At 45.9% G+C, this 12,054-nt stretch overlaps 1 protein-coding gene across 2 annotated transcripts in view; it reads left to right on the forward strand.

Moving 5' to 3' along the window:
- The window catches only part of LOC140388192 (chloride anion exchanger-like), a 226,603-nt gene that overhangs the window by 48,027 nt on the left and 166,522 nt on the right, over window positions 1-12,054 (forward strand). For both annotated transcript variants that reach the window (XM_072471963.1, XM_072471964.1), the window contains exons 7-8: window positions 8,818-8,900; window positions 9,875-10,022. In XM_072471963.1, coding sequence (XP_072328064.1) covers window positions 8,818-8,900; window positions 9,875-10,022 — 231 coding nt within the window. The remainder of the gene's footprint in view (window positions 1-8,817; window positions 8,901-9,874; window positions 10,023-12,054) is intronic.

A 12,054-nucleotide genomic window follows, 5' to 3' on the forward strand; every position in this document is an offset into this window, starting at 1 on the left:
CAACACATCATCGATGAAGATGAACATCTTGCCAAGATTATCCCCACACCCCCACTACTTGCCTTCAAACAACCACGCAACCTCAAACCATTGTTTGCAGCAAACTACCCAACCTTCAGAACAGCGACCACGACACCACACAACCCTGCCATGGCAATCTCTGCAAGACGTGCCAGATCATCGACATTGGGACATAAGAACATAAGAACTAGGAGCAGGAGTAGGCCATCTGGCCCCTCGAGCCTGCTCCGCCATTCAATGAGATCATGGCTGATCTTTTGTGGACCCAGCTCCACTTTCCGGCCCAAACACCATAACCCTTAATCCCTTTATTCTTCAAAAAACTATCTATCTTTATCTTAAAAACATTTAATGAAGGAGCCTCTACTGCTTCACTGGGCAAGGAACTCCATAGATTCATAACCCTTTGGGTGAAGAGGTTCCTCCGAAACTCAGTCCTAAATCTACTTCCCCTTATTTTGAGGCTCCCTAGTTCTGCTTTCACCTGCCAGTGGAAACAAACTGCCCGCATCTATCCTATCTATAAGATCCCCCCTCATCTTTCTAAATTCCAACGAGTACAATCCCAGTCTACTCAACCTCTCCTCATTATCCAACCCCTTCAGCTCTGGGATTAACCTTGTGAATCTCCTCTGCACACCCTCCAGTGCCAGTACGTCCTTTCTCAAGTAAGGAGACCAAAACTGAACACAATTCTCCAGTTTTGGGCTCACTGACACCTTATACAATTGCAGCATAACCTCCCTAGTCTTAAACTCCATCCCTCAAGCAATGAAGGACAAAATTCCATTCGCCTCCTTAATCACCTGTTGCACCTGTAAACCAACTTTTTGCGACTCATGCACTAGCACACCCAGGTCTCTCTGCACAGCAGCATGTTTTAATATTTTATCATTTAAATAATAATCCCTTTTGCTGTTATTCCTACCAAAATGGATAACCTCACATTGTATTCCATCTGCCAGACCCTAGCCCATTCACTTAGCCTATCCAAATCCCTCTGCAGACATCCAGTATCCTCTGCACTTTTTGCTTTACCACTCATCTTAGTGTTGTCTGCAAACTTGGACACATTGCCCTTTGTCCCCAACTCCAAATCATCTATGTAAATTGTGAACAATTGTGGGCCCAACACTGATCCCTGAGGGACACCACTAGCTACTGATTGCCAACCAGAGAAACACCCATTAATCCCCACTCTTTGCTTTCTATTAATTAACCAATCCTCTATCCATGCATCTTTATCTTATGCAGCAACCTTTTTTATGTGGCACCTTGTCAAAGGCTTTCTGGAAATCCAGATATACCATATCCATTGGCTCCCCGTTATCCACCACACTGCTAATGTCCTCAAAAAATTCCACTAAATTAGTTAGGCACGACCTGCCCTTTTTGAACCCATGCTGCGTCTGCCCAATGGGACAATTTCCATTCAGATGCCTCGCTATTTCTTCCTTGATGATAGATTCAAGCATCTTCCCTACTACCGACGTTACGCTCACTGGCCTATAATTACCCGCTTTCTGCCTACCTCCTTTTTTAAACAGTGGTGTCACGTTTGCTAATTTCCAATCCGCCGGGACCACCCCAGAGTCTAGTGCATTTTGGTGAATTATCACGAGTGCATTTGCAATTTCTCTAGCCATCTCTTTTCTGGGATGCATTCCATCAGGGCCAGGAGACTTGTCTACCTTTCGCCCCATGAGCTTGCCCATCACTACATCCTTAGTGATAACAACCCTCTCAAGGTCCTCACCTGTCATAGCCTCATTTCTATCAGTCACTGGCATGTTATTTGTGTCTTTCACTGTGAAGACTAACCCAAAAAACCTGTTCAGTTCCTCAGCCATTTCCTCATCTCCCATTATTAAATCGCCCTTCTCATCCTCTAAAGGACCAATATTTACCTTAGCCACTCTTTTTTGTTTTATATATTTGTAGAAACGTTTACTATCTGTTTTTATATTCTGAGCAAGTTTACTCTCATAATCTATCATACTCTTCTTTATAGCTTTTTTAGTAGCTTTCTGTTGCCCCCTAAAGATTTCTGAGTCCTCTAATCTCCCACTAATCTTTGCCACTTTGTATGCTTTTTCCTTCAATTTGATACTCTCCCTTATTTCCTTAGATATCCACGGTCGATTTTCCCTATCTCTACCGTCCTTCCTTTTTGTTGGTATAAACCTTTGCTGAGCACTGTGAAAAATCACTTGGAATGTTCTCCACTGTTCCTCAACTGTTTCACCATAAAGTCTTTGCTCCCAGTCTACCTTAGCTAGTTCTTCTCTCAACCCATTGTAATCTCCTTTGTTTAAGCACAAAACACTAGTGCTTGAATTTCCCTTCTCACTCTCCATCTGTATTTTAAATTCCACCATATTGTGATTGCTCCTTCCGAGAGGATCCCTAACTATGAGATCATGAATCAATCTTGTCTCATTACACAGGGCCAGATCTAGGACCGTTTGTTCCCTCGTAGGTTCCATTACATACTGTTCTAGGAAACTATCGCATATACATTCCATAAACTCCTCCTCAAAGCTGCCTTGACCGACCTGGTTAAACCAATCGACATGTAGATTAAAATCCCCCATGATAACTGCTGTACCATTTCTACATGCATCTGTTATTTCTTTGTTTATTGCCTGCCCCACCATAATGTTACTATTTGGTGGCCTATAGACTACTCCTATCAGTGACCTTTTCGCCTTACTATTCCTGATTTCCACCCAAATGTATTCAATCTTATCCTCCATAGCACCGATGTTATCCCTTACTATTGCCCGGATGTCATCCTTAAATAACATAGCTACACCACCTCCCTTACCATCCACTCTGTCCTTCCGAATAGTTTGATACCCGTGGATATTTAACTCCCAGTCGTAACCATCCTTTAACCATGTTTCAATAACGGCCACTAAATCATAGTCATTCACGATGATTTGCGCCAACAACCCATTTACCTTATTCCGAATACTACGAGCATTCAGGTAAAGTACACTTATGTTGGCTTTTTTACCTCTGTTTTGATTCTTAACACCTCGATCAGTAACCTCTCCTCAGTTATATTTCCTCTTAACTTTTCTCCTAATTTTCCTTGTCGTTGAACCAATATCTTCATGTAGCAACCTGCCATGTTGCTTACCATTAATGTTTTTACTTCCCGTTTTATTCCTTTTAGTATTCCTGGTCCTATTCACTGAGCTCCCCACAGTCACTGTACCTTGTACTGTCGCCCTTTTTGATTTTTGACGATGGCTTCTCTGCCTTACACTTTCCCCCTTACTGCCTTTTGTTTCTGTCCCTGTTTTGCTACCTTCCAACATCCTGCATCGGTTCCCATCCCCCTGCCACATTAGTTTAAACCCTCCCCAACAGCTCTAGCAAAACGCCCGCCTAGGACATCAGTCCCATTCCTGCCCAGGTGCAGACCGTCCGGTTTGTACTGGTCCCACCTCCCCAGAACATGTTCCAGTGCCCCAGGAATTTGAATCCCTCCCTCTTGCACCATCTCTCGAGCCACGCATTCATCCTATCTATCCTGACATTCCTATTCTGACTAGCTCGTGGCACTGGTAGCAATCCTGAGATTACTACCTTTGAGGTCTTACTTTTTAGTTTAACTCCTAACTCCCTGAATTCAGCTTGTAGGACCTCGTCCCCTTTTTTTACCTATGTGCACCACGACAGCTGGCTGTTCACCCTCCCCAGCCAGAGTGTTCTTCAGCCGTTCCGAGACATCCTTGACCCTTGCACCAGGGAGGCAACATACCATCCTGGAGTCTCGATTGTGTTCGCAGAACTGCCTGTTTTGCTACCTTCCAACATCCTGCATCGGTTCCCATCCCCCTGCCACATTAGTTTAAACCCTCCCCAGGTTCAATCTTAAGGGGAATAGTCCCCTTACGATTGAGTCCCCTATCACTATAGCCCTGCCATTCTTCTTCCTGCCCAGCTGCGCAGCAGAGCCAGCCACGGTTCCATGAACCTGGCTGCTGCTGCCTTCCCCTGGTGAGCCATCTCCCTCAACAGTATCCAAAGTAATATATCTGTTTTGCGGGGAGGTGACCGCAGGGGACACCTGCACTGCCTTCCTACTCTTGCTCTGTCACCCATTTTCTATCTCCCTCAGTACCTTTCACCTGCGGTGTGACCAACTCGCTAAACGTGCTATCCACGACGTCCTCAGCATCACGGATGCTCCAAAGTGAATCCATCCACAGCTCCAGAGCCGTCAAACGGTCTAACAGGAGCTGCAACTGGACACACTTCTTGCACGTGAAGGAGCCAGGGAGAGTGGATGTGTCCCTGAGCTCCCACATCGCACAAGAGGAGCATGACATGGGTCTGAGATCTCCTGCCATGTCTTAACCTAAGGTAAACTTATACAACTACAATTCCAAAAAACAAAAGAAAAAATCAATAAATTAGACAATTAAAAGAAAAACTACTTACCAGTCACTAACCAGAGATAAAAAACACCTCCTCCCCCCCCAAGCTTCGAATTCCCACCTAGATTCAAATTCCCAAACTCACTCTTTGCTGTCTCACTCTGGCTGTGTCTTCTCTGGCTCACTGGGAGAATTCCCCATTACACTTGAGAAGACCACCCACCAGGTACGCGGTACATACTCATGCGACTCGGCCAACGTTGTCTACCTCATACGCTGCAGGAAAGGATGTCCCGAAGCATGTTACATTGGCGAGACCATGCAGACGCTGTGACAAAGGGTGAACGGGCATCGCGCGACAATCTCCAGGCAGGAATGTTGCCTTCCAGTCAGGGAACACTTCAGCAGTCATGGGCATTCAGCCTCTGATCTCCGGGTAAGCATTCTCCAAGGCGGCCTACAGGACGCTCGACAACGCAAAATCGCCGAGCAGATACTTATAGCCAAGTTCCGCACACATGAGTAGGGCCTCAAGCGGGACCTTGGATTCATGTTGCATTACATTCACCCGTGACTCTCCAAGCTCCTCAGGGAAACAGGGCACTCCTTCTGCACTCAACTGCAGCCAAAAATCGGGCCAAGTCGCCATCCTCGAATTGTGGGGCTGGTCTACTCGGTGGCACGGCTGCGAGCTGTGTGGGGTTTGTGATGATAAGTAGATCATCATCTGTATTATCATCTGTGTGTAAATAATAATATATGTATAACTGTTGTAGTTCCAGCATCCGACCACCAGGTGGTGTGAGTTTGCAGACACATGGCCCGGACACATCATGTGTTCCAGGAGAAGGTGTTGGTAAGGAGTTTGTAGTAGTCGCACATTTGAGTAGCTCTGTAGTATCTTAGTGTACGTTAGTGTGAGACCATTATTTCCAACTGTATTTTAGTAATTTGTTGGTGTAGTGTTGTAATAAGTAACTTTGTTTATAAAACCAAGTGTAATGTTCTTTGTTCACACTACAATATCCAGATTCAACATTAGCCCAATCAAAGAACATTACAGGGTTTGCTCTGCAGGATCGGTTTATGTTCTGCTCCCCCTTGTTGGCGGGGAGCTGGCGGGCGTGGTCCCAGTGAATCAGTCGGCGGGACGATCATTTGCGGTGTGAAGCCCAAGGGGCCTCGTTTCTCTTGCTTCGCCTCTGGAGTTCAGCTCTTGGTCCATGTTTGGACCAAGGCTGTAATGAGGTCAGGAGCTGAGTAACCCTGGTGGAATCCAAACTGAGCATCAGTGAGCAGGATATTGTTGAGTAAATACTTTTTGATAGAACATAGAACATTACAGCGCAGTACAGGCCCTTCGGCCCTCGATGTTGCGCCGCCCTGTGAAACCACTCTAAAGCCCATCTACACTATTCCCTTATCGTCCATATGTTTATCCAATGACCATTTGAATGCCCGTAGTGTTGGCGAGTCCACTACTGTTGCAGGCAGGGCATTCCATGTCCTTACTACTCTCTGAGTAAAGAACCTACCTCTGACATCTGTCTTGTATCTACCTCCCCTCAATTTAAAGCTATGTCCCCTCGTGCTAGACATCACCATCCGAGGAAAAAGGCTCTCACTGTCCACCCTATCCAATCCTGTTGTTAATGACACCTTCCATCACTTTACTGTTGACCGAAAGGGTGGTAATTGTTTGTGTTTCAATTGTCCTGCTTTTGTGTACAGGACATGCCTGGGCAATTTTTCACACTGTTGGGTTGATGCCAGTGTTGTCATGGTACAGGAAAATACTTAAACTGTCCCTAATTGCCCTTTGAGGGTTGTTAAGAATTATTGCTGTGGGTCAAAACCGGAAGGAATTTCCTTCCCTCAAGGGCAAGATGGGGTTTTACAACAAATGACAATAATTTCATGGCCACCATTACTGTGACTAGCTTTATATTCCAGCTTTCTAAATTGAATACAAATTCCACCTGTTGTCAAGGTGGGAGTTGAACCTATTCCCCAGAGCATTAGTCTGGGCCTCTGGATTACTATTCCAGTGGTATTGCCAGAACATGATTATCTCCCAAAATTTATATATAATTTAAATTGAATATTGTTCGTTCTTCCCCTTGATTTATTTGTTTTTGTACTTCTATTTGATCCTCATTTCTACTGTCGAGAGAGCAGGCATTTTGGTTTGGGACAATCAATTCTTATTGAGGTTATTGGGAGTCAGGGCCACTCAATTGCATTGTAATAACTTCAAGGTGTGGTAGTTTCCTGGTGGTAGGTTCTTTTTGCGTTCGTAACTGATATATAAAAGTAGTATAATTATAAATAATGGTTACATAAGTTCACCACAATCAATTATTTTATAACAATTGGAATTGGCAATGCTGAAAATTGTTTTATTCAGTATCGACAAAGTACATTGTTCACACCACATTTCCCAATGCGGTTCATGTGATATTTTGCCTTGACTAACTTTGTGGGTACAAATTCCAATTGGAAATGAACGCACTTGGATTAAAATTCTCCCTCTGCTATCTGAGAGCTGCATTAACCCATTAATTTAATATTGTTTGGTGCCTCTGATAAAAGTGAGGAGAGGGGGAATCACTGTGGGCAGCATGGTGGCACTGCTGTCTCACAGCACCAGGGTCCTGGTTTAATTCCAGCCTTGGTGACTGTCTGTGTGACTGTCTGTGTGAAGTTTGCACTTTCTCCCCATGTCTGCGAGGGTTTCCACCGGTGCTCCGGTTTCCTTCCGCAGTCCAAAAATGTACAGGTTAGGTGGATTGGCCATGCTAAATTGCACTTTAGTGTACAAAGCTTAGGTAGGGTTAAGGTGGGGTGCTCTTTCAGGGGGTCGGTAGAGATTTGATGGGCCAAATGGCCTCCTACTGCACTGTAGGGATTCTATGGGTATTGAAGTGAAATATTCACTACCCCAATATAACACATTGAAAGCTCATATCTCAGCCATTGGGAACATTTTATTAGCTTCAAACAGTTGCCAAACCTGAGAGTATTGGACCAAATATGAGAACTCAAACACCTTTGATTGCCAATATTTGCTGTTTGTTGACTTTCTCTACAGCTGCTCTGTGCCTTGGTGATCAGAAGCCAGCGTCATTTTCTAGACACAAACTTAACAGAGTGTTATTTCCCAGTGGCCTCCTCACATTGCACCATCCCATCAGGTTTGCTATCAGTTTGGATTGAGTTTGGGGATTGGAGAGGGTGGGACTCTTCTCCTTGGAGAGAAGAAGGATAAGAGGAGATTTGATAGAGATGTTCAAAATCATGAAGGGGATGGACAGGGTAGATAGTGAAAATCTGTTGTCACTCATAAAAGAATCAGGGATGAGGGATGAGAGGGCACAGATACAAAGTGATTTGGGGGCCTTGGGGAGAAGCAAACGTGATGTGAGAAAACCTTTCCAAACAGCAAGTAGTTGGGTTTGGAATGCACGGCTTGTAAATGTGGTGGAGGCAGGATCATCGAGGCATTCACAAGGGCATAATATGATTGTTTTGTGCAGAGGTTCAAGGAAAAGGCAGGGGAATGGCACTAAGACATATTTTTCATTTTGAGAGCTAGTACCATCACGATGGGCCGAATACCTCCTTCTGCACCATAATAATTCTGTTTATGAATCCATGCCACAGATATAAAATGGAAGTAAACATGGGGCTGGATTCTCCATCAGCGGGATCCTCCGTTTTACCGGCAGCGCATTCACGCCGCGGATTTGCCAACGGCGTGGGGGTGTCCACAATGGGAAACCCCATTGGTCGGTTGCTGGTATAGAGAATCTCACTGCCGGCAGGGGCGTGTCACACCAGAAAACAGGTGCAGCGGGATGGAGAAACCTGCCCATTATCCTAATACTTTGCACTGGATTCTAGAAAGTGGAGAAATAGCCTTGAGCTTGTCTTGTTGCTCATACATTTGTTAACCCTTCTTCTAGTTCGATTATAGTTTATTGCTGAAATATAGTTATCTCTAACTTCACTTTTGTATTGCTTGACATGTTGTTATCAGAGGGGAGTTCATTTCAACACTCATTGTCTGCACTTCTTGTAGATTCATTTTCTATATAAATACATCAGAAACATTGGGCGTCATTCTCCGCCGGCGGGAGTCTCCGTTCTGCCGACGCCCGGGGGTTTCCCGACGGCGTGGGGCTGCCCCACAATGGGAAACCCCATTGACCGGCCGGTGTTACGGAGACTCCCGCCGGCCGGTCGGCGCAGAAATGTGGCGGGGCGGGTAGGAGAATTTCGCCCATTGTCTGTAACTTCAATAAACAATAAAGCTGTTGTACAACTTGTGGAGACTAAACTAGATATATCAATAAAACTAGAAGAGTAAATTAGAATTGTTGACTTTTCTTCATTATGTTCACAGACAATAATTGCAACAGGTGTCTCGTATGGATTCAACTTCAAAGAAAAATATAATGTTGACATTATTGGAAACCTAACGAGTGGGTTAGTGCTTTGTTTCTAACTTTTATTCCTCATTCTTTTAAGATTGAATCCTGACTTCCAAATTCAAGGATTCCTGCCTTGTGTGGGTCAGTTAGGTTTTTTGCCTCAAATATTACATAGAATTAACAGAACAACTATTTGGCCCAACTGGTCTCTTCTGGTGCTTATATGCTACACAGGCCAACTTAATTCATCTCACTTTTCTCACTCTCTAACCCAGGGGTCATTGGACTGTGACCAGGAATAGAAACCCTGGCTGCTTTCCCCTCTTATGATTCAGTGGTATTAGAACAAAGAAAGGTACAGCACAGGAGCAGGCCCTTCTGCCCCCCAAGCCTGTGTCGACCATGCTGCCCGTCTAAACTAAAATCTTCATTGTTACTGGATTGGTGATCCAGAGACCCAGGGTAATACTCTGGGGACCCAGGTTCAAATCCTGCCAGGCAGGTGGTGGAACTTGAATAAAATAATTATCTGGAATTAAAGGTCTAATGATGACCACAAAACTATTGTCGATTGCTGTAAAAAATACATAGCTGGTTCACTAATAATTCTGTTGTCCTCACCTGCTCTGGCCTACACGTGACTTCAAGCCCACAGTAATGTGGTTGACTCTTAAATGCACTCTGAAATGGCTTAGCAAGCCATTCAGTTGTGTGAAAGCACTACAAAGCCAATAAAAAGGTTGAGCAGGAATACTGGATAATTTCCCCTCTCTCTAAATCATGGGTCACTGAACAGTGACAGTAGCTAATTTACACCTTCCAAACCTGTATGAGGTCAATTCTTGCTCTTGACTCCCTAAACCTCATGGAAAACAGGCTCCTACTGTGGGGCAGCTTGCTCTGCAGATAAGCGTTTATAAATTAAAACTATAGGGTGCCAGAAACGCAAGTAAGCTTCATTGAATCATTAAGGTGCTTTGCAGACAAAGTTGAAGTCAAATGGTGAATTGCTCTTTGTATCTGTTTCAGCTATCAAAGCCCGCTCACTCCCAATACTGCTGTCCTACAGCAGAGCTTTGCTGATGCCTTCTCAATCGCTATTGTTGGCTTTGCTGTTGCATTCTCTGTGGCCAAGGTCTATGCCATCAAACATGATTACATTCTAAATGGGAACCAGGTAAGTAATGAATGTGCAAGTCATACAAAACAACTGCGTTAAGAGTGTTGTTGGGTGAGGGAGCATAGGGTATATGGGAACGGGAGTTTTAAGGGGGAAGGGGGTTTTGTGGAGGAAGGGGGCTTTGTGGGGGAGTGGAACTTGAGGGAGGGGAAGATGTAAGTAGCAGTGCTCAACGTTTAGAGAGGTGAGGCTGTTGAGGGACCTCGGGTAAGAACAAAGATTTGTGGCTGGATATAGTTGTCTGAATCACAGTGAAATTGTCAGCATCATCGTCATTGCTCCTCTAAAACTAACAGCAGGTTTTGGAGTTTGCACAAATGCATGTGGTAATTTTGCATATATAATGGGTGTCATTCTCCGACCCCCCGCCGGGTTGGAGAATCGACGGGGGCTGCCGTGAATCCCGCCCCCGCCGGTTGCCGAAGTCTCCGGTACCGGATATTGGGCGGGGGCGGGAATCGGGCCGCGCCAGTTGGCGGGCCCCCCCGCTGGATTCTCCGGCCGGATGGGCTGAAGTCCCGCCAATAAATTGCCTGTCCCGCCGGCGTGGATTAACCCACCTTTTGAACGGCGGGACAAGGCGGCGTGGGCAGGCTCCGGGGTCCTGGGGGGGGCGCGGGGTGATCTGGCCCCGGGGGGTGCCCCCACGGTGGTGTGGCCCGCGATCGGGGCCCACCAATCCGCGGGCGGGCCTGTGTCGTGGGGGCACTCTTTCCCTTCCGCCTCCACCATGGTCTCCACCATGGCGGAGGCGGAAGAGACTCCCTCCACTGAGCATGCGCGGGAAATTGTCAGCGGCCGCTGACGCTCCCGCGCATACGCCGCCCCGATATGTCATTTCCGCGACAGCTGGCGGGGCAACAAAGGCCGTTTCCGCCAGATGGCGGGGCGGAAATCCCTCCGGCGTCGGCCTAGCCCCTCAATGTTGGGGCTCGGCCCCCAAAGATGCGGAGCATTCCGCACCTTTGGGGCGGCGCGATGCCCGTCTGATTGGCGCCGTTTTGGGCGCCAGTCGGCGGACATCGCGCCGTTTGGGGAGAATTTCGCCCAATATTCGCTCAAAGGATGTTGGTGTTGCTAGAAGAGTCAGCATTTATTGTCCATCCCTAATTGTCCTGGAGAAGGTGGTGGTGAGCTGCCTTCTTGAACTGCCGCAGTCCCTGAGGTGTAGGTACTTTTAACACCCAACTCATCGTTGACTTCAAAGAAAGCTGCTGCCAAAAATCTGTGTGGTGTGGATTTCCCCTTTCCCATTTCCAGACATCCAGCAACAGTGGTATCATCAGCAGGGTAAGCAGCCAATCACATTGAAGTATTGTCACAGACAGGAATTAATAAAAAGTAATAAAAGGCAATTAAAATAGAAAATGCTGGAAATACTCAGTAGGTTTGACAGCATCTGTAGAGAGAGAAACAGAATTAATACTTTGGATCATAACCTTTCAACAGAATTCATTGCTTTTCCTGCATTTTTGTTACGATCCCAGCTGCTGTTAATATGGATAAGTCAGATCACAGAGCAAAACATGTATTTTATTTTTAAACTATGGAGGAACAACTTCATTGGAGTTGCTGATGAACCTATAATCCCCCAAAAATCTACAATATTTGTTAAAACAATAAAAGTGAATGATCTTATAGCAAGCAAAAAGGTTGGAAAGATCTCAAAACAGACACAAGAAAATGATTCCGATCACACTATTCCTTTACTCAGTTATGGACATATAAACCGGTGAAGAGTTACCACTAACTTGACACTTGGCTTCTTGCTTAGGATTGGCACAAGTGCAAATTATTTTATTCCGGGGAATTCCAGAGTATTCACTAGACGTTTTTCATCCAATTCCTATCTCTCCCCAAGACACCCAAGATGTCCAAGGCCTGGGACACTCTGTGCGGGCAGTGGTTGAGGCACATGACAGGGCAGTCCAGGGCCACCTGGACATTGCAGCAGCACTCCAGAGCTTGGCCCAGTCACAACGGGTCTTGGATGCAGGCGTCGACAGCATTGCCTGAGCGCTGGCTTACC

The sequence above is a fragment of the Scyliorhinus torazame genome, chromosome 13 (genome assembly GCF_047496885.1).
Source record: "Scyliorhinus torazame isolate Kashiwa2021f chromosome 13, sScyTor2.1, whole genome shotgun sequence".
Classification (NCBI taxonomy): Eukaryota; Metazoa; Chordata; class Chondrichthyes; order Carcharhiniformes; family Scyliorhinidae; genus Scyliorhinus; species Scyliorhinus torazame.